General features: G+C 54.5%; 1 protein-coding gene across 1 annotated transcript; it reads left to right on the top strand.

The window, feature by feature from the left end:
- Positions 1-785: 785 nt before the first annotated feature.
- XXYLT1 (xyloside xylosyltransferase 1) lies at positions 786-24,693 on the top strand. The gene is made up of 4 exons (XM_036755845.1): positions 786-1,319; positions 15,503-15,650; positions 24,328-24,411; positions 24,536-24,693. Exons 1-4 carry the CDS (start codon positions 786-788, stop codon positions 24,691-24,693), a joined length of 924 nt encoding a protein of 307 aa, XP_036611740.1.
- The last annotated feature ends 2,777 nt before the right edge of the window (positions 24,694-27,470 follow it).

Here is a 27,470-nt window from a genome sequence, read left to right as displayed (position 1 = left end):
CCCAGGCGCAGCGTTGGACAAGGCCGATGCGGAACTTCATTTGGCCGGGATATGGATTCCTTACAAGGTGGAACAGGTGGGAAGAAGAAAAAGTGTTTGAGAAACGGAAAGATTAGTTAAAAAAACCCTAACACAAAAGTCGCTGTCGTAAAGGCAGGCCTTGGCACCATATTGGATGGGGGGGAGGTGAGAGTGAGGGATGAGCTCATCCTGGCCGGGGGAGGGGCGGAGGCGGGAGTGGGGGGGGCGGAGGGGGGACCCGAGATCTCAGATCCAGAGCTGGGACAGGCTTTCTCCCAGCCCTAGAGGTCTGTCTGTGATCGGGGGCCCCCTCCCTCCTACCCCAGCCTAGCCCCTTCCAGGCCAGAACGAACTTGGACCCTGGTGGGAGGAGAGAAGGGGGCTCGCTCCCAGCTCTAGACATCTGAGATCCCGGGTCCTCCTTCCTCCCCAGCCCCTTCCTAGCACCGCCCCTGCCCCGCCCCCGGCCCGGATGAGCTCACTCTCCTGGCTCCGCCCTGGGTGGGCAGGGCGAGCCCTGGGCTTACAGCTTCGCCGGCAGGCTGCGGGCACAGAGGGCCCCAAGACCTGGGACAGCTGTGGGTGGCCGCCGCCCCCCATCCCCATCCTCCCACCCCACAACCCTCCTACCTTCGCCCGGCTGTCTGGTGGCTGCCCGGTGGCTGTAGGCGCGCCCACGCACGGAGGCCGGCTCTTGTGCTCCAGCGGCCGCGATCTCAGGCCTGACCAGGCCTGGGCCGAGCAGATCGGGCCGAGGGACCGGCATGGCCAGCGGCGGGCCCGGCGGCGGCCAAGCGGGCGCGGCGGGGAAGGTGCGCCGCGGGGTCCCGTGCGCCCTAAGCCGGGCCCGCCTGGGCTCGCTGCGCTCCCACCAGTGCGCGCTGCTGCTCGCGGGGCTGCTCGCCGTGTGCGCCTTCTATTACGTGGGCTCCGGCCGCGAGACCTTCTCCAGCGCCACGCGGAGGCTCAAGGAGAGCCGGGCAGGAGGCACGGCCGGGCCCGCCCAGGCCCCTGCCTCGGACGCCCCCCTGGCGCCCGAAGCCAAGGCCAAGCCGGCAGACGGCCTGTCCGCGGGGGCAGCCGAGCTGGACTACCACGTGCTGATGATGTTCACCAAGGCTGATCGCAGCCCTGCGCTGCAGGCCAAGGGGCGCACAGCCCTGAGCTCGCTGCTGCAGCTCGCCAAGCTGGACGAGCAGGAGGTGCTCAACGTGCACTTCGTCAGCGAGGAGGCCAGCAAGGAGATCGCCAAGAACCTGCTCCGAGAGCTGCTGCCCGGGGTGCCCTTCAAGTACAAGGTGAGCCGTCGGGGCCAGGCTGCTCACGGGCTGAGAGCGGGACTGGGAGCGGAGCTCAGAGGCAGCCCAGGACACCTGGGACATCCCAGGACAGCGCCGCTGTCAGCCTTGGCGCTCCCGGGGTCTTCCGGCCGCGTGCAGCCGCGGCTGGGTCAGGGTCGAGGCATGGGTGGAAGGGTCCGGTTGGGGATGGCCTGAGGCCCCCAAACCCTACCTCGAGGGTCACCCAGGCTGGGCAGTCCTCTCAAGTGGGGGGCACCCAGGAGGCCCACCCTGAAGCCCAAATACTGTAGGGTCGGGGCTTTGAGACCAGGACTCTGCTTGGTGCTGGCAGATACTTCTCCAAGAGGACGTTTTAGTCTTGGAAAGTCCTTCCTCTCAAGTCATGTGTGTGGTGAGTGAGAAAGCTGAGAAAGCCACCTTCTGACCCTCATGGGGGCCTGTGGGTACCATGGAGTCACCCTAGTGCTTGAACAAGAGCTCCCTACCACCCTTACCCCACAGGGGAGCTGTAGGGACCACCCAGGCTCACTGGCCCCCTCCTTCTGCATGGCCCCAATGGGTCATTGTGGCCAAAGCCTCATGCCTCTTTCCCCTGAGGCCTCAGCAGCCTTTCAGATACCAAGGTTCACACCCTTCCTTCTCAGGATTTCTTTTTGGGTTTCTGGGCCCCAGCCTTTCCCACCAATCCTCCACTGAGTTGTCAAAGGGTTTTCCCACTTTGTGGTTCTGGCCTTATCATTCCGCTGGTCAGAAACCTCTGTGCTTTCTGTCGTACTATTCACCCCTCACCAGGATGAGGGAGCCAGCCTACCCTTGGGATGCAAGGTCCTTCTTCCCCCCAAATTTACTTATAGGCAACTAAGTCGAGATTCGTGTGGTTCCATTCTTTCTGGAACCTGTCCCTTCATTCGTCTTTGGGCAGCAATCTCTGGAGGGTCAGGAGCCAAGGTTAATGCCATAGATGGTCTAAGAAGGGTGGGATTCCTTGCACCCTCGGGCCCTTTGTGGCCACCCCGTCTGTCCCCTCATGGCAGAAGTTAGGCCAGTTAACAAGCATTTTATTAAGCCCTGTGCTAAAGGCCAGCATGGGAAGAAAGGCAAGAAACACAGCCCTGCCCTCAGGGAGCTCCCTTAGAACAGCTGGGGACAAGCCAGATACTTAAGTGGACTGGCACCTCTGAGGGAAAGCTGAGAAGAAGAAGGGAGCACGTCCCCATCTGGGGGACATGTCTGTCTGTCTGGCAGACAGCTGTGGCTAGTGTGGGCAGCCCACAGACAGGCCAGGCTGAGCTGCCTGACCCGACGCAGACTCGATCTCCTTTGGGGTCATGCTCTGTGCCCTGGAAGGACCAGCAGGGCCTCCGTTCAGCCAGGGTCATCTCTGTGCTCTGACAAGCTCTTAGAACAGGACTTTAGGGGACAGAGGCACAGAAGCGGGGCTTTCCCAGGTCTCTGTGTGCTACTGCGGCCTCGCAGCCCTCATGGCTCCATCCTCTGGGGGAGAAGCCACTCCCAGTCCAGGGGGAACTGTGAACAAGGAGTGGGACTTCCCTTTCTTTCCTGATGTTTGCCCGGTGCCTGGCATATAGTGAGCATTTACAGATACGTGTGTGGACTGACTGTTTTTGTGATTGGTACCTGGGCTCCAGCCAGGCCTTAGGATAGGTAGGCAGACTGGAGGGATAACAAAGCAGAGCTAAAGGGAGGGTACCATTAGTAAGTCAGTTATTCGGTCAGTAAGCACCTACTGTGTGCCAGGCACCTCCCCCCACCCACCTGTCCATGCTCTCAAGATGCTGATCCCAGAGATGGAAGGGCCCTCTGGGGCCATTGCATACAACTTGTCTGTGATCCAGAATCCTTAATGTAAGACCCCCAACAAGTGGTCATATGACCTTTGCTTTGGGTGCCCCCCACCCTGAAGCTGCTCAAGCTGGGCAGGTCTGATTGTTAGGAAGGTTTTCCTGACTTCCAAATGGGATAATATCTGTCTGACCTTAAATCGTTATACAAATGGCAGCTGTTACTAGTAATGGCCCCTTTTCCTTCTGCCCTCTGGACCCAAACAGCATCTAAGGCTGATCCCACCTTACCAGGATAGTCCCTCCCTATGTGCCAGGCACTGTGCCAAGCACTTTAGGTGGGTGCTGTTATTATTCCCATCTTCCATATAAGCAAGCGGGTTTAAACGTCCTGCTCAGGGTCACGCAGCTAGGAAGCCTCTGAGGCCAGATTTGAACTCAAGTCTTGCCCCTTGCTCTGTCTGCGGCAGGACAGCTCTCATGTCTTTGAGGAGTTGTTTCGTTTCCAGTTTCAGCATCCACTGTTCCTTCAAACGTGGCCTCAAGGCCCTTTTTGAGCCCTGTCCTTTGTAAAGTGTGGCTCCAGGACTGAAAATGATGCTCCAGGTGTGATCGGGACTGTTGTGACTTCTTTGCCGACCTACGGTGATTTGAGCTCTCCCGGTTGCCCTTCACACTGAGGCTCCTTTCCTCAGAGGGAGGTGACTATATGTGCTCAGGGCTCTAGGGGTAGTCCTGAGGGGTTGGAGGCTGTCTTTCTAATGCTTTCTAGCTCATGAGCCTCCACGGGCTTCCTACCACCATTATCAGCTGAAATCAATTAATTGCCTTTTAGAAAAGAGCATTTACTACAGAAATATAGTTGTATCTCCCCCAAAACATCTCCCAAACGTCTGGGACACTCTGCCCCAGTAGGACATCCAGAATGCATGAGAAAGTCAACCTAAGCTTAGAAATCCCAAGCAGTAGAGGGTATAACTCGTAGCCTTTTCCTGCAGTCCTCCAGATGTTTCCCTAAGTGCAAGGTGTAGTTGTTTCTACTGGCCTCTTGGTAAATAAAGCCTCGAGTCTTTGTCCAGGCTCCCAGGACATACCCTGCTGAGAGCCTAGAGGATGCTCCTAGGAGATGGAAATTCCAAAGTCCTCATGAGGTCCCCTTTCAGGAAGGCTGGGACTCTGCTCTCTCTCCTCCCTCTCTGGCTGCCCATCGGTTGTTTAGCTAGAATGCTTCCTCTTCTCCACTTGATTCAGTTTTGAAGCAGAGGAAGTTCACACCACATGAAGGTGGCCTTGGCCTCCAAAGGGCTCGGTTGGCTCCTGGGGTATTGGTGTCTTCGGCCCCTGCTGAACCAGAACATCTTCTCTATGAGGCAGTGGGGGGAGGGATCCCTTCAAGGCATTCAGTGAGCTCTGGAAGGTTTGAGGACTTCACCTTCAGCTTCCAGGGCTAGACAGTCTTGTGTGCAAAGGTAGGAGACCTTCCTTCTACTCCAGGGCCTGTCCCTAGGCGACTCTGCCACCTGGTGCCTCTACTTTCTCTGAGCAAGATGAGGTCATTGGTCAAGATGGTGATAGGCTGTGGACTTGGGTGGCAGGTGGTGGCGTGTTTTGTTTCCTGGCCTCCAGAAGATAAATGAGATTGAGGCTTCCACACAGATTATTTAAAGCCCCAGCCTGATGTCTGCATAGCTAGAAGGAACCTGTGGCTGCTCCCACCTCCCCAGGGGAAGATACTTTTGCTTCTTGTGATGATATTAATTTACCATGGAGGGGACCAGTGGGCCCCTTCAAATCTAGCATAGACAAGATCTGTCCAATGTAATTTTAGGGGGAAGGGTGTTAGCAGGTGAGGACAGGGTGCTGCCTCAGGGGAGATGTGAAGCATATCAAGCCTCCTAAGGCAGTGTGGGGAGGGAGAGCAAAGCAGGCATGCAGGGTGCCAGCCTGTGCCAGCCTCTGTCACCTGCATGTGGAGGGGCAGTGCCAGGCAATGGGCGGGTTCTCTGGCTATATTTCTGTCTGTCTGGATATAAGAATCATTGATTTTAAGCTCGGGGATTGTCTTACCTGTTATTTTACAGGGGTGGAAATGGAAGCCTAGGGAAGGGAATAGACTAGGTCAGGTCACCCGGGCAAAAAGGGGCGGCACCAGGATTTGAACCCAGGTCTCTTGACTAGATCCAGCACTTTATCATCTCCCAGCTTACTTCAGACTTTCTCTGTCCATCTGTCTCACTTTGTGGCTTCCCCTGCCCATACTTTGTTCTGATTGGGGCAGGAGGATCTCTAAACAGGAAGAAGGTGGCTGCCATGCTCCATCCCCCGTCTCTGGGCAGCCTGGAGGAAAATGGAATCCTGGGTCCCAAATGTTCTCTGCCAGTCTGAGGCTGCTCTTGCTGCTGACCCTCCCCCTTCCCCTCCTGCTGCTTCTCAATGGGCAAGGGGTTTGGGGATGTTTGGTTTTGTGGCTGGTGCCTGATGGGAGTCACTCCTGGTGTGGAAACTACCTCCAATGATGCCGAGAGATCCAGGGTCTTGGGCAGGGTCACAGCCAGGATAGGTCAGAAGCAGATTCAAACCCACATCATTCTGATTCCTCGCTGCCTTTCACAGCGGCTCATAGAAAACAGACTCCATAGATGGAGGAAGGTGCTCTGGAACAGCATCAGCGTGGCTTTGCTGCGTCCGTGGCCACAGGTTGGGCAGGTCAGGGGGTTTGCTGCGTCCGCGGCCAGGGGTCGGGCAGGTCAATGGGTTTGCTGCGTCCGTGGCCACGGGTCGGACAGGTCAGTAGTTTCTGTGAACATAGGATTCGAGATTTGGACAGCATCACCACCTTCCTGGGACTCTGGCTGTGGCCTCGGTTGTGTCTGGGAGCTTGGCCCCAAGGCCTCTAGGCCCCCAGCCTGACCCTGGGGGATCCTCCTTCTCCAGCAAGTTCTCTGGGCTGGAGGGTACCACCTCCTTCATCTCTCAGGGCTCGCTGGGAATCTGGGCAGTCCTTGAGGAAAGTGAATTTTCAAAGCTGGCTTGTGGCCTTGTTCTGTCGGGGGCTTTATTCTCAGGCGTTTGGGGGTTCTTCCAGTTACCCCTGTTCTTCCATGGAGTCACAGACTATCGGAGCTGGGGGGGATCCTCAGGGGCACTGAGCCCAACCTGAGCCGAAGGGCTGTTGTCCAGCCTTTGCTCAAAGGCTTCCAGGGAGGAGGCTACCACCTTGACAAAACCCCAGGGCTACAAGGACCTCCTGGGTGTCCGGGCCTGGCATCCTAGGAGCACCAGGTCAGGGATGAGCAATGCCCCTGGGCCGGGGGCACCGATGCTGCAGGAGAGAAGAGGGGACCACACATTTAGAGCTGGAGACCTCAGAAGCCCCTGACCCAGTCTCCATCCACATCTGTCAGAGGAGGGAACTGAGGCCGGCAGTGGGAGTCAGGCCTGGGTGGCACACGTAGTGTCAGAAGGACCTCTCTCTGGGACCAGGGCCCAAGGCTGACTTGGACACTGGGTAGGGGGCTGCTGGCAGAGGGCTTGGGGGGAGGAAGGTTCCCTCTGTCCAGGGGCTTCCTTTCTGCCATCTTGGAACCTGCCATCTGCAGTCCTGGACCTCTGGTCCTTTGGGGAAAGGGGCTTGAGTCTGAGCGGGAGTCCGTGCTTTGGGGAGCTCAGTGATGGGTGGGCTGAATAACAAAAATGGAAAATAAAAAAAATGAGGACATGAAGTAGGTGTCGCCTGAAGGCTGACTGAGCCCTGGATTTCTCACCCTCGGTCACTTCCCCTTCTCCATGCCTCAGTGTCCTCAACTGAAAATTGCCACTAGCTGCGGCCCCGAGCTCGGGGGGCTTTAGGGGGCCGGGCAGAGCAGCAGCTGGCTGCCAGGGTGGGCACCGAGGGGGGCAGAGGCACCTGAAGACCCTGCAGAGGGATGGGGCATGGGCCTCCAGGTGGGAGGATGCCCTTCCTAGCTGTGGGCGGCAGAGGGCACTGGGGCCCCACGGTCATGGCTGCTGCAGTTCGGATGGAGGAAGCGTTTGCAGCCAGCTGGGAGGGGCGGGCTGGGTTTCTTCGAGAGGGAGGGGCAGAGACAGGTGGAACGGGAGAGTAGGAGCCTCCTTCCTGAGCCTGGTGCTTCCCCCTGTTTGGGGGGCTCTCCTTACTGATGCTTTGAAAGAGATGGGAGAATATTAGTGCTCCTGAGAGGAGGGGGTGGGGGGCTTCTCCCCGTCCTTCCTGTCCACCATCTGCCTGTCTTGGGCTGCTATCTGCACTAGTGGGCGGACTCCTCAGGGACAGAGCTCATGGGGAGGGGAGCGGGGCAGGACTAGATCTGGATGGGGCTTTGAGCTCATCTCTGGCTTCAAGGAGGCAGCTGGGGGTGGGGGGCAGGGACTTGCCGAAGGTCACACAGTGACTTGGAATTCAGTTACAGTTTATAGCCATTTCCCCCAAAAACAGAGAAATCGTCATCAACAACCCCATCCCCTCCCTTCACCTCCCCAGAGCCCTCCAGGACGGCGGCCAGGGTGTCCCTGTAGAAAACACATACTGGGTACCCCCTGTTGGGCGCCCGTGAGGCCTGGGTGCATTCACCCCTTCATTAAGGAAGGGCATTGTCCTGAGTGGGGATAGCCCCCGTTTTAGTGGGGGCGAGGGATGAAAAGTCACCATGTAAATGTTCTATATGACCCTACCTGCCACCGCCACCTAGGGGACTCTAGGAAAGGGACATGAAGAGGAAATCCGGGGGAGCCAGGTCCAGGTGAGCATCCTACAGAGCGGGGGCAAATGCATGGGGGTGGGGAATGAGCAGGTACCTCCTAGGTCTGAGGGCAGGCCATAGGACCAAGTGGAAACCAGGCCCACTTTCTTGAAGCTTAGAGACTGTATGTGTGTGTGTGGGTGGGTGGGGGGCGAGGTGGGGGGAATGCGGGGCAGGGAGCCTTCAGGACCCCGGCCTAGAGCCCCTCTCCTGAGGCAGGCAGCCCAGCCCATGCTGATGGACTCAGAGAGGCCAGTAGAGCCAAACTCCTGGCCTTCCCACAGATAAAGAGCTGACCCAGTTTAGAGGCCCAGTGACCAGCCAGGGAGGCTTGACATCAAGCCTAACTCTGTCTTTTTAAAGCTCTTAACCCCCGCTCCCAACCCCAGAACCATCTAATCCTTCTTCCACAGGACAGCCTAGAGCGGTCCCCCCTGCTCCCCGTCCTCTCTCCTCCATCCCCTCCCCCCTCCTCCCCCTCCTCTCTCTCCTCCATCCCCTCCCCCCTCCTCTCCCTCCCCCTCCTCTCTCTCCTCCATCCCCTCCCCCCTCCTCTCCCTCCCCCTCTTCTCTCTCCTCCATCCCCTCTCCCCTCCTCTCTCTCCTCCATCCCCTCCCCCCTCCTCCCCCTCCTCTCTCTTCTCCATCCCCTCCCCCCTCCTTCCCCTCTTCTCTCTCCTCCATCCCCTCCCCCCTCCTCTCCCTCCCCCTCCTCTCTCTCCTCCATCCTCTCCCCCCTCCTCTCCCTCCCCCTCCTCTCTCTCCTCCATCCCCTCTCCCTCCTCTCCCTCCCCCTCCTCTCTCTCCTCCATCCCCTCTCCCCTCCTCTCCCTCCCCCTCCTCTCTCTCCTCCATCCCCTCCCCCCTCCTCCCCCTCCTCTCTCTCCTCCATCCCCTCCCCCCTCCTCTCCCTCCCCCCCTTCTCTCTCCTCCATCCCCTCCCCCCTCCTCTCCCTCCCCCTCCTCTCTCTCCTCCATCCTCTCCCCCCTCCTCTCCCTCCCCCTCCTCTCTCTCCTCCATCCCCTCTCCCCTCCTCTCCCTCCCCCTCCTCTCTCTCCTCCATCCCCTCCCCCCTCCTCCCCCTCCTCTCTCTCCTCCATCCCCTCCCCCCTCCTCTCCCTCCCCCTCTTCTCTCTCCTCCATCCCCTCCCCCCTCCTCTCCCTCCCCCTCCTCTCTCTCCTCCATCTTCTCCCCCCTCCTCTCCCTCCCCCTCTTCTCTCTCCTCCATCCCCTCTCCCCTCCTCTCCCTCCCCCTCCTCTCTCTCCTCCATCCCCTCTCCCCTCCTCTCCCTCCCCCTCCTCTCTCTCCTCCATCCCCTCCCCCTTCCTCTCCCTCCTTACCTCTCTCTCCTCTGTCCCCCTTCCCTCCCCTTATTCTCCTCCCTCCCCTCCCCTGAGTGTCACTGTAGGCCAGGCTCTCTCTACCCACAGTTTTCTGAATGACCTTGGGCCGGTCCCCTGACCTCTCCTTGGGCCTGTAAAATGTCTCACAAGACTTTGGGGCTGGAAGGGGCCTGAGAGATGAGCAGCTCCAGCTCCTGCCATCACTCTGCAGTCAGGGCCAGAAGCTGGCCAGATGCTCTCTCTCTGCACCGGTGTCTGTGACCACCAGGCTTGCCTACCTCTGATGCTGTCCTCATAGGGAAGAGGCCACCAGACATCCCTGCCTGGCTAAGCCATGAGAGTCATATGGAAAGGTCCCTGACCTCATTGTGTGAACACTGGCCACGTTCTTGACCTTTCCTAAATGCTGAGACAGACTCCCGGTCTCTGCCCTCAAGGTGGTGGGTGTGTGTGTGTGGAGGCCCGTGGTCCCCCCTCTCCCAGCTCTGACAACCATCCACAGCTACAAGATGCTGGTGGGGTGTGGCAGGATCCAGGCTGGATTGGCAGGTCCTTGTGAGGCTCTGGTCCAGAGTGACCAGTATCCTCTGTACACACACACACACACACACACACACACACACACACACACACACACACTTGGCGCTGGACCACTGCAGTGGCTGCTGGAGGCTCCACCTGCCTGGGTCTCTACCCCTCCAGCCCATCCTCCATTCAGGTCCCAAAGGGACTTTCCTAAAGCCCAGGTCTGCTCCAATCTCCCCTAGGGCTCCCTGGTGCTTCCAGGAGCCAGCTTGGTGTCCCGGGATGGGATGGCCAGAGCCCTGGGCCTGGTTCCACCTGGGCCACACAGCTTCAATTCGCTCCGTGACAGGCCCCGAAGGCTCTTCCTTGGTGCCTTTGCTGAGCTATCATATAGCCATTTTACAGGTGGGGCAATCAGCTTAGAGAGGAGTACGTGCCTAAAGTCAGTGCCAGGTATTCAGGGAGCTGGGGTGGAAATCTGGAGCTCGTCCAAGGACCAGAGTCAAAATCTGCCTCTGCTGTTGGGTTTGACTTTGAACACCCGCGCTGATATGTGCCACTGTGCGGCCTTGGCAGAGTAAAGGACCTCTAAGGACCACCCCCCCCCCGCCCCAGCTCCAAATCTCTGATCCTGTTTTGGGGGCTTTGTAAAATGAGAGGCTTAGATAAGGGGACCTCTCAGGCCCCTTCTAGCCCCATGTCTGTGATCCTGCGATCTCTTCACAGCTAGGAAGACGATACTAACAAGGGTGATGGTGGTAGTAACGTGGCTCCCCATCTGTGATTCTCCAGCTCACACCGATGGCTCGTGTCCCCAGAATGGAGCTGCTGTCTCTGGCTCTGGGATGACCACTCCTAAGACTAGAGCTTATGAGCCCCCACTGTTGTGTTTCCCATTTACAGTCAGCCGGCAGACTTCGTTAGTTTTTACTGAAGGCACGGTCTAATAAGAACGGTTGATACAAATCTTCTCCCTCCCATAAATGCACAGATACATTTGGCATCCATGGGAAAAGGGATTCAGAGTTAAGAGTACCATGGTAGTGCGGCACATGTGTAGGACAGGAAATCCTTTCTCTCTGTAGTCCTCACGTGGCTCCCTTTGGGCACCGCCTCTGCTGGGGGTGGGGGTGCCTATAGCTAGGCTGCCCAGGGCTTTGCCTTTCTTGGGTTCATTGCCAGTACTCTTCTTTGCTTTAAAGAGGGGTGGTGTCACAGTCAGCGATATTGTTTTTCCCTTCAGTGGTTGTTGCTATATTTTATCTGTCATTCATTATGTGTCTCTGTTTCTAGTTAGTCACATTCTCTCCTGCTGGTCCAGGAGCTGTGATCACATGGTGGATAGGGTCCTCAGCCAAGTGCTTCCAAGCCTGGACTCTTCCCTGCTGAACAGCTTACACACACACACACACACACACACACACACACACACACACACACACGCCCAAGGCATGTGACTGATTCAACCAGTCACAAGATGTTTCCTGTGTGAATCCAGTGGCCTTTGTCCAGGGACCCAGACCCTAAATTGCCTGAGGATTTATTCATACATTGTGGGGCTGTGGTAAGATTCCTTAGGTGTCCCCTTGGCGATGACATTCAGCGTCTCCCAGAGGATGCACATGACCATTGGGGTGGGAAGAAAAGCTCCCTCCTTTATGTCCAAATGGCATTTTCTTATGGTTTGCAGCAATGTGGGGAGGTGGGGGTTCTGATTATTTCCATTTTCCACGAGAGCCCTCAGACCTAGTGGCTCAGTGACCTGTCCGTGGTCACAGAAGCTCCTAATGGGTCTCTCTCTACCTCAGGCCTTGCCCTTCTCAAAGCCTGGGCTCTACCATTTGTTTCTGCTCTCTATTCGTAGCACTGAGTTCAAATCCTCCACTTGACATTTCCAGCCTTCCTTTCCAGGCTTGTTCCATACTATCTCCCACTTACATATTTAGTGGTTCAGTCAAAGTGGCCTACCTGTAGTTCCTCTCATGTGACAAGCCATCTCCTATCTCTAAGCTTTTGCCCAGACTGTATCCTGTGCCTAGAAGGCTCTCCTTCCTCACTTCCCGGTCTTCCTTCAAAGCTCAGCTCCAGAGTTCCTACCCAAGGCTTTTCTTCACCTCCCCCCTCCCCCTCTGCTTCTAGTCTTCCCCTCCCCCAGAAGGTTTTTGTTTTTTTGCATGTATTTTGTTAGTTATCTGTGTACATGCTGTTTGTCCCCAGTAGAGGGCAGGGCCGACCGTTCCATCCCTGGCCCTTGGTGGTCGCTTGAGGAGTGCTCACCGTTGAATTAGTCACATGGTGCCTCCTTCAGGAGAATGGAAGCTCCGGGGACAGGGCTGGCTGTTTGTCCTGGAATCCCCAGCACCCAGCAGGCCTCTTGCCCATGGTCGGTGTTTTTCAGGCGCTTATTGGAATTATAATCAGCCTAGAGATGGCTGCATAGACATCTTCCTGCCAGGGGCATCCTGGATACTAGCTAGTCTGGCCCGGGTCCCCTTGGTCCCCTTGTGGGCAGACCCAGGAAGGGAATTCGGCTCAGTTGCCAGCGTTGCTTATCTGCCATCAATTAATGAACATCTCTGAAGCATCTCCCTGCGCCGGGACCTCTCTGGAGTGCTGAAGATACAAGGACAAAGGATGAGACAACTCATATCCTCAGAAGGCTTACGTTCAAATGGAGGACACAACAAATGCAGGTGCACACGTAATGAATACAGCAGAGAATGTACACACACACCCAGAAAGCCACTCAGTACCAGGTAGCATTGGTGGGTGAGGGGAGATCCTGGTGCCTGAGCTCCATCTGAAAGGAAGAGGGAGGCGGGGACAGTCAGTGCAAAGTGGAACTGGGCAATGGAGTGTCATAAGTGAGGACCCCAGAGCAGGCTGTTTGGCTGAATTATAGAGAAGGCAGTGATGCCCAATGAGGCTGGAAAGGCCGGTCAGGGCCTGGTTGGGAAAGGCTTTGAAAAGTCACAGAAGAGTTGGCGTGTGACGTAGAGGCAATAGGGAGCCACCCAGGAGAGCCACATGATCAGATCTATGCTTAAGGAAAGCATTTTGAGCAACATTCCATAGGCCTGACTGGGGTGAGACAGGGATGATATCTCAGCTGACAAATGGTGGCTGTGTGAATGCAGAAGGGTCCAGATAGCAGAGAGGGGAAAGACTTGGCCACTGATTGAACATGAGGGGTGGGGGAGATGCCAAAGCTGGGAGACGGGAGGATAGTGGCGCCTCTGACAGAATTCAGGATGTCTGGAAGACTGCCTTGTTTAGGGAGAAGAGGCTGAGCTCAGTTTTAGACGTGCTGAGTTGGAGGCATCATCCAGTTTGAAATCTTGAATAGGCAACTGATGATATGGGATGGACACACAGGGGAGAGGCTGCTGGACGTGGCCTTTGGGAGCCCCTGAGACCATTGAGAAGTGGAGAGGGCCCAGGACAGGCAGAACCTTGGGGAGCATGGACTCACATCAGTCACTTGCCTCATGCGGTTCACACATCTCAGGCCCTGAGCTGCCCATGCCCCCTTGGCATTATCCCCCAAGAAGGGGCCTGGGTGATCACCTGTGTCCCTCATTCTCCCCCTCTGCCCCTCCCCCAGATCTTCCTGTCAGGAGCAGTCACAATGGGAGGTCTGAAGAGCCAGGCTCCAGCAAATGTGGATTCCTCTTTGGAGCCTGTACGGGCCAGACGCCATTAGCTGACATGGATATTGTAAAATGTGTCCCTGGCCCTGCCTTCTGAAGCCCCCTCAACTGCCCTGCCTTCCCTTTGCTAACGGACTGACTGTTTGCTGGAGTCTGGAGGCCCGAGGCAGGGTCTGTGATTATGTCTCATTTCCTCCGTCTGGACTGCGAGAGAGGCCTTCCTCTGTCCGTGGGTCCCAAGGGAGGCTGGAGGAGGCTCCCCAGACAGGCACGATCTGTAACGAGTGTGTTGTAGTTATATGGAGATGCACCTGTTTCTGTTCCTGAGTAGGTCAGTGTGGCCTCTGAAACCGCATTCATCCGATTTGCCGCACAGATTCATGGCTCCTCTCTAATTGAATTATCCTCAATTCTGAATCTTTAGGCTCCAAATTAAGGAGATTTTAATCTCCCCAGGCGGGTCAATCTGGGCCAGCTGAAGGGACCTCAGAGGCTGTCCGATCCAACCACATTTGTCATTTGAGGAAACTGAGGCCCATCGTACAAGGTCACTCAGGTAGCAAGTGTTAGAGGCAGGATTTGAACCCAAGGTCCTCTGACTCCCGATGCAGGGCTTGCTCAGCATCATTCTGTGTCTCCGTCATGCCACAGTAAACCTGGTGAATGCATAGTAAACCTGGCATACGGTAGGTGCTTAATAAATGTTGTTCGATTAATTGATACTGTGCTCAAGCCAGGTGCCCCTGAGTTGGGGGGCCTGGCAGCTGTCACTCTGGACAGCCTGCCCTGACCCTGTGGCTTGGCAGCCCCTTTGCCCCAGGTGTCCCCTCCTCCTGCCTCTGTTTTCCTCTGTCTCTTTGCTTAGTCCTTTATTCTCTCCTTTCCTGGCTCTGGGAATGCTTCGGGGACCTGACCAGGGCTGGCCCCTAGCAGACCATCAGGGAGGTTCCTCCCAGGGCTCGAGGGACACCTGCTACCTTCCATGTGGGCTTGTCACTCCAACCTAGGCCACAGCTGGTGACTCTCACACATGGCCGTGGCTGATGGGACCTCCTGGACCAGGAAGGAGGGTCAGTGCCAGGTGCTTGTCTTAGGTACTGTAGGCCGGAGAAAGGAGAGTGAGGAAGGAAGGGGAGATGGGGGGGGGGGAAGAGAGAGAGAGAGAGAGAGAGAGAGAGAGGGAGGGAGGAGGGAGGAGGGGGGAGGGAGGGACAGACGAGGGGGGAAGGGGGGAGAGAGGGGGGAGGAAGAGAGAGACACAGAGACAGAGAGAGAGAGAGAAAGGGGGGAGGAGCTGTGCTTCGGCCCTCCCTCTGAGTCTGTCACTATCAGGAGGTGGTGGCATGTTTCCTCAGGAGTCCTTTGGATTTGTTCTTGGTCATCGTGTTGGTCAGAGTTCCTAAGTCTTTCTCAGCTAATTACCTTTACACTCAGGTTCTGCTCCCCTCCTCGCATCAGTTCATCTAAGCCTCTCGGGTTTTTCTGAGAGCATCCTCATTGTTTCTCATAGCACAACAGCATTCCATCACAATCATAAACCAGTGTTTGTTCCACCGTTCCCCAGTGGATGGGCATCCCCTCCAATTCCAATTCCTTGCCACCACAAAGAACCACTAAAATAGTTTTGTACAAATTTTGTACTTTCTGTATGTTTTCCCTTTCTCTGATCTCTTCGTAGGTCGGGCAGTGATTTGTTTGGTCACAGGGTGTGCACAGTTTAAGAACTTTTGGGGCAGAGTTCCCCGTCGGGTGGCGGGTGGGCAGGGGCCAGTCTCGGTCACTCCCTATAACCCCTGGGGATGATGAGAGGGGCCCAAAGTGGCTTTTCTGAGCTTATTTAATAAGCACTTGTTCAGTCCTCACTGGGAGCAAGGCCTTGGGCTTGGGGCTTGGACTTGGGAAAGAGCTGGGAGCTTGTGGTCAGTTCTATCAACCTGAGCAGCCCCAGAAAGAACCAACTGGTAGAGGGCAGGGTGCCAAGTGCCTGCTGTGAGGGCATCATGAGGAGGTATGGAAGGAAACCAAAGGAGGGTCTGGAAGATGGGGCGTGGAGCCTCTGCCTCCTCCCCCAGGCTCTCCCTTCTCTTCCTCCTGTAGGTCATCTTCCATGATGTCGGAGTCCTGACGGAGAAGCTGTTCCCTGTGGTGGAGGCCATGCAGAAGCACTTTAGTGCAGGCTCTGGGACCTACTATGGGGACTCCATCTTCTTCTTGTCCGTTGCCATGCACCAGATCATGCCCAAGGGTAAGGAAGCTGGGGGCCAGGTGTGGCAGCCACAGGGCTTCATCCTTTCCTGAGGTCCCCTGGGTGCCCCAGTGGAATGAGAGGGAGATTGGGAGATGGCCAGAGGGGCCATCTTATATAAGATGGAGTCTGTTGTCAAGGTCATACCTCGAGGGGCAGCAGCTGGGCTCTAGCCTAGGCCCGAGGAGGCCTAGTTTGGAATTCATGCTCTGCCGACGACAGCTTGTATGATCTTGTATGATCTGGGGCATCATGACCTGTCTCTGGGCTTCACTGGGGTCAGCCATTACTTGGCGGGGTTGGACTCAATGTTCCTGCAGGCCTAACCTGCTGAGTCGGATTTTTCTGCCTTCTCTGTCTTGTCAACAGTTGGTAGAAATGATTATTGCTTCTCTGTGGCCAGGGTGGGAGGCTGAGGGAGAGAGGTGTTTTTACTCTCTGGTATCCTGATGACACTGGGGGATGAGGTGCTTGGTTTTAGGAGAGATCCGTGGGTCCTCAGAGCCTGGCCTGGTCCAGGGGGCCTGGACTAGAGCCAGGATCTTCTGTGGAGGATGGTAATCCCTTCAGAGTCAACAATTAGAGCCATGGAAAGTCTCTGCCCAGTGAGCCCAAGACCAGCCAGATTGGGGATGGTTTGGGGATCCAGTTGTATTTCTCTTTAACTGGAGGCTCTGTGCCAGCCAGTATGGCGGAAAGAAGGGTGAACATGCCCGTTCACTTTCCAGTCATTGGCATAGGCCTCACCTTACTGTGGCGGGGCAGGGCAGGGGAGAGCTCCTCTTACCTGTAAATTAGGATTTGACACCTGAACCTCTTCCACTGACTAGGTTGTCTGTCTGCACTGATGGACTCCAAATTTTTTGGCTTATGCATCAAATCTATGAAAACTTTTGGGGTATGCATCCCCAATATGTATATTTTGTTGTTTAGTTATTTTTCAGTAGTGTCTGACCCTTTGTGACCCCATTTGGAGTTTTCTTGGCAGAGATCCTGGAGTAGTTTGCCACTTCTTCCTCTAGCTAATTTTACAGATGAGGAAACTGAGGCAAACAGGGTTAAGTGACTTGCCCAGGGTCATACAGCTAGTAAGTGTCTGAAGCCACATTTGAACTAGGAAGATGAGTCTTCCTAACTCTAGACTCAGCCCTCTGTGCACTATGGCACCATCTAGCTCTATATATTTACTTATTTATAAGTTATATAGATAAATGTATTACTCCATTAATAATTATGTGCCTTTTACAACTTATAACAAAAATAGAAATTAAAAAAAGGATGAGATAAAGGTGACATAATATTTGAGCCTGGAGGTTATGGAGAGCCATTGGCATGTGTTGAGTAGGGGGGGTGACATGGTTAGACCTGCACTTTAGAAAACCACTTTGGTGGTTGAATGGAGGATGGACTGGAGTGGGGAGAGGCAGCCAGACCCTCTAGCAGCTATTGCAATAACTCAGGTGTGAGGAGATGAGAATTTGCACTGGGCTGGAGGCAGTGTCCAAGGAGAGAGGGGGGCTTGTTGGAGAGATGCTGCAGGGGGGTGAAATAGATAAGAAAAGCTGCAGAGGTGAAATCTATGAGAAATGCTGAAGAGGTGAAGTCTGTGAGAGATGCTGGAGAGGTGAAATAAATGAGAGATGCTGAAGAGATGAAATAGAGGAGAGATGCTGCAGAGGTGAAATAGAGGAGAGATGCTGCAGAGGTGAAATAGAGGAGAGATGCTGCAGAGGTGAAATAGAGGAGAGATGCTGCAGAGGTGAAATAGACAAGAGATACTGAAGAGGTGAAATCTGTGAGAGATGCTGCAGAAGTGAAATAAGTGAGAGATGCTGCAGAGGTGAAATAGACAAGAGATGGTGCAGAGGTGAGATCCATGAGAGATGCTGCAGTTGAGATAAATGAGAGATGCTTCAAAGATGAAATAGGGGAGAGATGCTGCAGTTGAAATAAATGAGAGATGCTTCAGAGATGAAATAGGGGAGAGATGCTGCAGAGGTGAACTAGACAAGAGATACTGAAGAGGTGAAATAAATGAGAGATGCTGAAGAGGTGAAAAAGACAAGAGATGCTGCAAAGGTGAAATAAAAGAGATGCTGCAGAAATGAAATGGAGGAGAGATGGTGCAGAGGTGAAATAGAGGAGAGATGCTGCAGAGGTGAAATAGAGGAGAGATGCTGCAGAGGTGAAATAGAGGAGAGATGCTGCAGAGGTGAAATAGAGGAGAGATGCTGCAGAGGTGAAATAGACAAGAGATACTGAAGAGGTGAAATCTGTGAGAGATGCTGCAGAAGTGAAATAAGTGAGAGATGCTGCAGAGGTGAAATAGACAAGAGATGGTGCAGAGGTGAGATCCATGAGAGATGCTGCAGTTGAGATAAATGAGAGATGCTTCAAAGATGAAATAGGGGAGAGATGCTGCAGTTGAAATAAATGAGAGATGCTTCAGAGATGAAATAGGGGAGAGATGCTGCAGAGGTGAACTAGACAAGAGATACTGAAGAGGTGAAATAAATGAGAGATGCTGAAGAGATGAAATAGACAGGAGATGCTGGAGAGGTGAAAAAGACAAGAGATGCTGCAAAGGTGAAATAAAAGAGATGCTGCAGAAATGAAATGGAGGAGAGATGGTGCAGAGGTGAAATAGAGGAGAGATGCTGCAGAGGTGAAATAGACAAGAGATGCTGCAAAGGTGAAATCTATGTGACATGCTGCAGAGGTGAAATAAATGAGAAATGCTGCAGAGATGAAATAGAGGAGAGATGTGGGAGAGGTGAAATAGACAAGACATGCTCTAGAGGTGAAATCTATGAGAGATTCTGCAGAAGTGAAATAAGTGAGAGATGCTGCAGAGGTGAAATAGACAAGAGATGGTGCAGAGGTGAGATCCATGAGAGATGCTGCAGTTGAAATAAATGAGAGATGCTTCAAAGATGAAATAGGGGAGAGATGCTGCAGTTGAAATAAATGAGAGATGCTTCAGAGATGAAATAGGGGAGAGATGCTGCAGAGGTGAACTAGACAAGAGATACTGAAGAGGTGAAATAAATGAGAGATGCTGAAGAGATGAAATAGACAGGAGATGCTGGAGAGGTGAAAAAGACAAGAGATGCTGCAAAGGTGAAATAAAAGAGATGCTGCAGAAATGAAATGGAGGAGAGATGGTGCAGAGGTGAAATAGACAAGAGGTGCTGCAAAGGTGAAATCTATGTGACATGCTGCAGAGGTGAAATAAATGGGAAATGCTGCAGAGATGAAATAGAGGAGAGATGTGTGAGAGGTGAAATCCACAATGTTCAAAGATAATCGACAAACCTTGGCACCATATAGGATCTGGGGAGTAAGAGTGAGGAGCCCAGGATGACTGCTAGGGTGTGAGCCTGCTGTGAGGACGGTGGTGCCCTCTATAGTAAGAGGGAAGGTAGGAGGGTTGTGGGGGAAGGTTTGGGGGAGAGATGATACAATGAAATCTGTCATCTGTCACAACCCATGCTTTCACCTTCAGTAGATTCAATTTGTCCCATTCAAAACAAAGAGGGGTTGGGAGCTGGGCTATCATTTGATGGTAACTCCTGGTTTTCTGTCAGAGAAGGGGGTGATCTAGCCCTTGGGGAGCAGGGACAATGCTGGGGGGTGGTAGTCATGGAGGTTTCCTAGTGACCCCTGCTCAGCTGGTGGTGGGGTTCTTGGAGAGCAGTTTAGTTGTAACCACCTTGAGGGGCTGAGCCCTGCTCGGAAGGGGGAAGGTAGGGGCTTGCACAACAGGGAGAGATGGAAGGGGGTGTGGGGCAGTGTTGAGTTCAAAGGGTAAGAATGAAGGTCCACATTGACCACAGTCCCCAAAGGAGGGTCCATGGCATAGCCCATCTTTCCACTCTGTTCAATGAGATTATATTTGTAAAGCTCCTAGCATGATGCCTGGAACATGGTATGTACTCTGTCAATGGTTATACCCTTTCCCTTCTTCCCATCTTCAGGTTGGGTGACCATATACCCCCTGTGAGGGAGTCAGGCCACAACCCCAGTCCCTGAGGTTATTTGTGGAGCACCCAAGGTTAAGGTGTTAAGCGATCATTTCTTTCATAAACACCTCTCCCTGCCCGCCTCCAGAGCACCCAGCCCTGGTGCTCATTCACTTCTATCTGTCTTCTCATCCATCATGGGAGGGCAGAAATAGTTTCATCTGTGTCTGTCCATGCCCAGCACTTGGTTCAGCACCAGGCATGTAGTAGGTCCTTAGTAAATGCTCTCTGAATGAGATTGAAGGCTATAGGCTTCATTCAGCACTGACTATTTAGAATTAGAAATACAAATAAGGAAGACCCGTGTTGCTGTACATGTGTGCGTATGTTTGTGTGTACATCCACGCATGTGCATGTGGATATGTGGTTTCCTTTCCACTTGAAATGCCATGTCCTGTCCTTGAAGTGTATCCTGGGTCTGTGCCCAGTTGCCCGTGGAGCCTCCTGCCAAGCAAGGATCTGCAGAGATGCTAACCTGTACTGCATGTGCCCTGGGGATGTCATGGAGAGGGCCTGGGGCCTCCTTGGCCTTCAGCTCCTAGCTGCTTCACTGCTAGACATTTGGGGCTTTTCCTCATTGGCCTCCTGTTTGCTTTCTTCAGCCCCTCTCCGGGACGTCCCAATCTCACCATTAACTTGATTTCCTATAGGGAAAAAAAGAAAACTGCACAATTAATTCTCCATTAGACCTGAATCTGGCTGCCTGCCCTTGTCTTCCCTCCTCATCATTGCTATAGGGCTGTTAAGTCCCCCAGGAAGGGCTAGGGGCCTTCCCAGTGCCCCTGACATATTTCCTGGCAGACAAGGTCAGTCAGACTTTTACCTGGGTGTCCCAGAGCATCTTACCAATGTTAACGCCCAGCTCCTACTAAGATCTCTGAAGACAAGGAAGGCCAGGACCCTCCTTTTCATCTTGGTGGTGTTTGTTAAAAGCACTGTGGGGCCCACTAGGGGGTGTGTTTTGTATCTGTCCTTTCCAAAATCACTTGCTTGAGGTCAGGGGTCATCTTTTCCTGGGTGAGATGATGGAGATGAGCCAATAGCCCTGCCATGGAGTTAGGCCTTGTGAGGCTTTGGGGTTGGAAGTGTTCACTTGACTCCATGGTGGGGCTGTTGGCTCATCTCCCTAACCTGCCCTGGTACATTCCTTCCTGATCATCCTGTCCAAAGTAAGCTTTGTCTTGGTCTCACTGACCATGGCATTCCATCAGGACAGAGCTCAGGTCCTACACAGGCCTGACCAGCGTAGAGCTATTGCATCCAGATCTGCCCTTCTCTGCCTGTGGGGTGCTCCCCTGTCCTGAGGCTCTCTGGCCCACAAGGGTGTTTTGTGGGCAGCGGGAGTTTCCTGTCTGATATCCAGGCTCAGTGGGCCTCCTTTGTTTTGCCCCCCAGCACCCTTCCACCCCCGTTCTGGTTTTTTACCTGGTCTTTGACCATTTGATAGCTCGGGGACCATGTTATAAAATGCAGAAGGTTCAGGGTGTTGGTTTGAGTCCTGTGACCCCAATTCCCCTGACACCCCAGCTTTCTCCCCAAATGCAGAGATCTTCTTCTACAGAGAGCAAGCCTGCCTAGCCTCCAGTGGCTCTCTGAGGAGGAAGAGGAGCGAGGGGACTGGGCATAGGGTCACAAGTCAGAGGTTTCTACTTGGAGAGCTGGAGGGACCTCAGGCCATTGGCCAGCCCTGCCATTCTATAAGAGGAGGGAACAGGCTCAGGGCAGGGAGGTGGCTTGGGGAAGGTTACAGGTTGTACTAAGTGTCTGGAGGAATTTGAGGCCAGGGCTGGTGTACTCCTGCATACTTTGTTGGGGTGGAGACACTGGTAATCCTCCTCTTACATGGCGTCAGGGATGGTGGAGGAATAGAGGATTCCTAAAAGTTGTCCCTACCCCCTATGCCCACTTCCACTCAGGAATCCTGGTGCTGGCCACACCTCTTATTGGAGTTCACTGACTGCCCTTCTGTTCAGAGGGGCAGGTCCCTGGGGGCTCATGATTCTGGCCTTTTCCCTGGGTTTAGCTTCTGTTTATGACCCAGTGGAAGAGGAGAGGAGCTGAAAGGAGGAAGAGGAAGCAGCTCCCCTATCCCTCCCCCCTCCTCCCCATAGACTCCCTGGATGACAGTTCCAGGACCCAAGAAGGTCTTAACGGGCTAGAGCCTAACCCTGAGTCTGAAGACAGGAAATCTTAACATTAGAGTTAGGTTTGTTCAAAAAGATAAAAATCAATTTTAGCTTCTCCAGAACAGCGTAGGGGGAGGTATGGCTAGGCAGTGCTTTTTCTGAGAACGTTCTGGGGATTTTGGTGGGCTGCAGGCCGCCTGGGGTGCACGCTCCCTGGAGGAGAGGAAATCACTCCGCTGTCCTTACCTTGGTCAGCCCCTAGCTGGACCAGGAATGTCATACTCAGTTCTGGGCCCGAGGTGTAGGAGGGCAATCATCATGGGGAAGGGTCTGGATTCCACAGCCTCTGTGGATCCTTTGAGGGAATTCTGAATGTTCAGCCTGGAAACTGAAGACTATGGGGGAGACTTGGCAGTTGGGTTGCTGTGGGGAGGAGGGCTTTGCTTGGCCGCCAGGGCAGAAGGAGGAATTGTGGGAAGAAGTTACAAAGGAGCAGATTTAAGCTTGGGCTCAGGAAGAACTTTCTATCCTTGGGTTGTCCCACCATGGAGCTAGCTGCCTCAGACGGTGCTGGAATCTCCTTCCTTGGGGGGGGCCTTCGGACAGAGACCAGATGATGTATTCTGGGAATCTGAAGGCTTCCATTTAGTGCAGAAAGGGGAAGGGGTGCCTTGGTTGGGCTCTCAGGCCATCCTGGGTCTTAGCACACAGGCTCTGCCAAGCTGAGGCCACTGTCCAAGGTGATGGCTGGGATGCCCGTGTCCCTTGTCAACTCCACATCAGGATGGCCTTTGTACCCCCACTCCCTGGCTTGCTGGATTTATGGGGGGCAGGGCACACTAAGGGATTGCTGATGTTAGAGGCCATTGGCCACAGGACCCTGCATTGTGGAATGGAAATTTCCAGAGAAGAGCAGGAACCATTGGGAAGTGCGGCTGAGTCTAGAGGCTGCCGCCTGCTTCTAGGAAGTCTAATCGATCCCAGAGAAGGCTCTCAGGGTGCTTTGACTCAGCCTTCCTTTGGTCCCTGCCTCTGCCTGGAAACATTCTCCCTGCCCCCGCTCCCCCCGCCCCCACATCCTGCTTGACCATCTGAGATGTGCGTCTTCAGCCAGCCCTGGCCCTGGGCCTCCTCCCACCCAATGTCTTTTCCTTGAGACTCTTCCCTGTCCTTGGACCCATGCCCAGGGCTAACGCTGCCTCCTGCCAGGCCCCATGGGTGAGGAGAGAGAGAGAGGGAACATCCCTGGTTCAGCAGGCATCTCCAAATGGAAGGAAATCTCAGCCCTGATTCCCTGGGGGAAATGTGTTCTCCCTTCCCGCCTTAGGGGACATTGATTTTTTAAAATTAAAATATCATTCATCATAGCATGTTTGCTCAGCTGAGGCAGAAATGGTCATCCTGGTCCAGACATGAGGGTCGGCAGGTTGGTCAGAGGGTCTGGCTTCAGGCTGATGTGATAGAAGGTGGATGGCAGGCTTCCTCCCCGGCCCTCAGCTTGTCTATCTCCTGACCCGCTGTGGCTCACAGTCTCTGGGGAACGTTGGTCCTTTCCTCCACAAGACCTTGGGTGGGGGGCTCACCTGTACCAGGTGGATGGCAGGCTTCCTCCCCTCACCCCAGCTTCTCTATCCCCTGACCCCCTGTGGCTCACAGACTCTGGGGAATGTTGACCCTTTCCTCCTCAAGACTTTGGGGGGGGGGGTCTCAACCCCGAGGAGAAAGCCAACAAAACGATCAAGTGACTTGTACCTCTTTCATCATGATCCTCTCCTTATAATTCATTTCAACCTAACAAGCCCACTTCTGAAACTCCCACTCTGAGTCTAGCTGCAGGGCTTCCCTTGCCCTTGGATAATCAGGCCTAGAATCGGAGTGCCTGGAGTTCAAATTCAGCCTCAGGCGTTTCCTAGCCATGTGACCCTAGGCATGTCACTGAACCCCTGGCTGCCTCGGTTTCCTCATCTGTAAAATGGACTCCTTTCCAGAGGAACGTATTTAGACACACAAAATATTTACATATTTCCAAAGGAAAACATATTTTAAATATGATTCTCAGACTGCTGTGCAAAAAGCATCCCACAGCCAGGGCCCCAGGCCGAGAAGCCTCCCTGGGCTCAGGGAACCTTAGCAGCAGCGGGGGAGGGGCTCCTCGATGCCTGGAGCATCACGGTCCTCCGCCAGGCAGGGTGAGGATGGGCACGGAGCTGAGCTCTCTCTCCCTCTGGGATTTCCAGACCTACGCCTGCCTTAGGCCACACAGGGAAGCCTTCCGGGCTTTGCAGCATCACCCTTGTTTTAGAGATACGGCCCAGGATCAGCTGGTAGGGACCTCCCAGGTCATCTGATTCAGCCCCCCGAGAGAAGTGAGGCTCCTTGCCTATGCACAGCTCTGGGCATGCGTCAGAGGCAACACTTGAACCCGGGTCTGCCTGGCCGCGGGCGAGGGGCCCTCTCCCGTGCCAATCTTTAGCAAATGCTTTTCAGCGGGATCGTGATGCCCCTTGCCCGTCCCTGGGGCTTGCCCAGCCTCCGCCGACTCCATCCTGAGAACGTCCCTACGGCTCCTTAGGAACCCAGGATCTCTTCCACTCCCCGCCTCTGCGGCCCTCGGTAACGCGGTAACGCGGGGCTTGGCTCCGGAGGAGGAGGAGGATGGGAAGGCACCTTGTTGTCAAGGATTTTCCTTTTCTCCCTGCCCATCTGCATCATCGCCCTCCTCCTGGTCCTGCTGCAGCTGGAGGCACCGAGCCAGCCCCCGAGCCCCCCACCCGCGCTCAGCATCGAGCCGGCCCGGCCGGGGGGGCTGCCTCCCGTGCCGCCCCCGCCTGCTGCGTGACCCTGGCCAGCGAGGGAGGGCTCGGGCTGCTCTGTGCCGGGGGAGCGGCAGGATGACGGACAGCTCCAGCCTGCCGCAGAGGGGCTGGCGGGGAGGAGGGGAGGCGAGGGATTGGCGGACGGGCTCTGCAGATGAATCTGGCTGGCGACGTCCTCGGGATGCTCAAGATGCTGCCGGGCCGGGGAAGCGCCGAGCCCCTGGGCCGCTGGGGCTGTGGGGGCCACCCCTCGCCCATCCAGACAGTAAGCCTTTTCTCTTTTTCTGCGGGGTCTGTGTGTGGGGTGCGTTCTGGGCCCCAGCTCTGTGCCCCCGGGGGTTTCTTGAGGTCTTTAAGGAATGACGATGCCGACGGTCCATGTCGGGCATTCTGTAGCTCTGTATTCTAATTTATTGTAAATCTGTGGGCCACAGGCTGGCCGCTAAAATCGTAATGATCCATCGGTTCATAGATTCCACAAGTGTTTACCGAGCGCTCGCTTTGGGCAGAGCGCTGTGCCAGGCAAAGAAAAGAAGTCCTTACGTCAAGGAAGGTTCGTGCTTTTTGGGGAGAGCAACACGTACTTGGAAACTTAAATAGGAAACCATCCGTTTGTGGTTCTGTGGAAAGATCGCCAGCTCTGGAGTCAGAGAACCTGGCTTCAACGCACCCCATGCTCACTGCTGAGGTGACCTCGGGCAAGCTGGCCTTGGTGCAGGGGGAGGGGGGAGGGCCAGATGGTCTCAGGGGTCTCTTCAGGGCCATATCTAGGATCTTTTGGGCCTTAATTTTTGCAGGAAAAGAGGGCACGACAAACAAATTTTATATAAGGTTCTTAGATAGACAGAGGGTTAACCTGGTTTGGCCCAGGTTATCTACGGCACCACTGATGTCTGGTTTTGTTCCCGATGCTCTAAGAATCAACCAATTCAATCAAATCTTTTTTTTTTTTTTAACGGAGATTTTTAACACCATCTTTAAAACCTTGTTCAGACAGTGAGACAGCTGGGGCCGAAGCTCTGATCAGTTTTGTGGCTCTCACTCAATCACCAGATCATAGCATTAGGCCTTTGAGGTCCTCTGGCCCAGTCTCTGCATTTTACATTTGAGGAAACTGAGGCCCCTAGAGAGGAAGCAGTAGCCTGTATTCACACAGGTGGCCAAGGCAGTTTAGAATCCAAGTCCTCTTACCCCATGTCACCCCAGGCAGCAAGCTGTCTCCCTTTGTTACCCTCTTACATCACCACATCAGGTGCTGGGGATAAAAAGACAGAAATGAACTGTTTTCTACCGTCAAGGAGATTACAGGGGATAATGACAGGTCCACCGGAAATGATGGGCAGAATGTGTGCCCAGCACTTCAAGGTACCCTCCTCTGAGGCCTGCCTTGGGCAGCCCCCATTCAAGGGTGTCTGGGGCTTGTCCCCGGGGTTCAGGATTCCCTAATGAAATGTGAGTGTGGGTGAATGGCTCCTGTCCCTGCAGGCCTAGGTTCTCTGTTGGAGACCAGGCCAGACTGGGCTGGTTTGGAATTGGGATGAAGCCGGACCTTCACAGGCCACCTAACTGTTACCTAGTAGAGGTTTCCTTAGCCGTAGCCTGGAAAGGCTGCTCAGCAGGAACGCGGCACTAGCCCTGGGAGATGTGGTCCCCGTCACGTCCCCGTGGAAATGAGGGTGGGGTGTGTTGGATGGGGTGAGACGTTGCCAAGTGTGAGGGGCCCTGACTCCTCGTGGGCTGACCTCGCCGGCTGAGAAGCCTCGAGTAGCCAAAGCCTTGTTCCCCTGGGCTGCTCAAAGGTTGGGGCAACAAGCCCAGCCAGCCACAGCACTCCCACGGCCAGCAGGCTTCTCCCTTCACTGTGGCTGGGGTGGAGCCTGCCCAGAGCACTTTCCTTGGCCATCGCTAACAACCATAATTCCCTCCTGGGAAAGAGGTGGACAGTTGAGGGATCCTCTCTCTTTAGCTGAGGTATGGAGAGAGAGGAGACCTCTCTGTTGTCAAAGGATGGGGCTCTGGGTGGAAAAGGCCCCTTTCTGTAGCATTGTGCCATAGGACCCTCAGATTCAGAGCCGGCAGGGACTCTGGAGAGCTTTGGGTCTAAGGCTGTCATTTCACAGAGAAGGAAACCAAGGCTCAGAGATAGGAGGGGCTTGGGTGAGAGGCCGAGTCAGGGTTTAAACCCAGACATGGACCGAATCTTATGTTCTTTCCACTGGATCATGTTCTTAACAAGTCAAGCCCAGCTGCAAACTTATAGAAATGCTTCTTCTCCCTTCCTCCTTCCTTCTCTCTTCCTCCTTCTCCCTTTCCTCTTTTTTCCCTTCTTTCTTTTCCTTTCCTCCTTCCCTCTACCCTTCTCCCTTCTTTTTCCCACTTCTCTATTCCTCCATCTCCTTTTTCTCTTCCTTCTTCTCCTTCCTTCTCCCTTTTCCTTCCCCCTTCTCCCTTCTTCCTTCCTTCTCCTTTCCTCCTTCCTCTTCTCTTTCCCCTCCTCTCTTCTTTCTTCTCTCTTTCCCCTTCTTGCTTTCCTCTTCTCTCTTCCCCTTTCTCTGTTCTTTTTCCTTCTACCTTCCTCCTTCCTTCTTCCTTTTCCCTTCCTCCTTCCTCTTTTTCCCTTCCTCCTTTTCCCTTCTTTCTTTCTTCCCCTTGTTTATACCTCCTCCCTTCTCTCTTCCTTCTTCCTTCCCCCTACCCCTTTTCCCTTCTCTCTTCCTCCTTTTCCCTTCCTCCTTCCCCCTTCTCTCTTCTTCCTCCCTTCTCTCTTCCCTCTTCCTTCTTCTCCCTTCCCCTTCCCCTTTCTCCCTTCTCTCTTCCCCTTTTCCGTTCCTCCTCTGCTCCCACTCCGGCCTCCCT

The sequence above is a fragment of the Trichosurus vulpecula genome, chromosome 4, assembly GCF_011100635.1.
Source record: "Trichosurus vulpecula isolate mTriVul1 chromosome 4, mTriVul1.pri, whole genome shotgun sequence".
Classification (NCBI taxonomy): domain Eukaryota; kingdom Metazoa; phylum Chordata; class Mammalia; order Diprotodontia; family Phalangeridae; genus Trichosurus; species Trichosurus vulpecula.
Note: the sequence above shows the minus strand (reverse complement) of the source record. Positions and strands in the feature narration are given on the sequence as shown.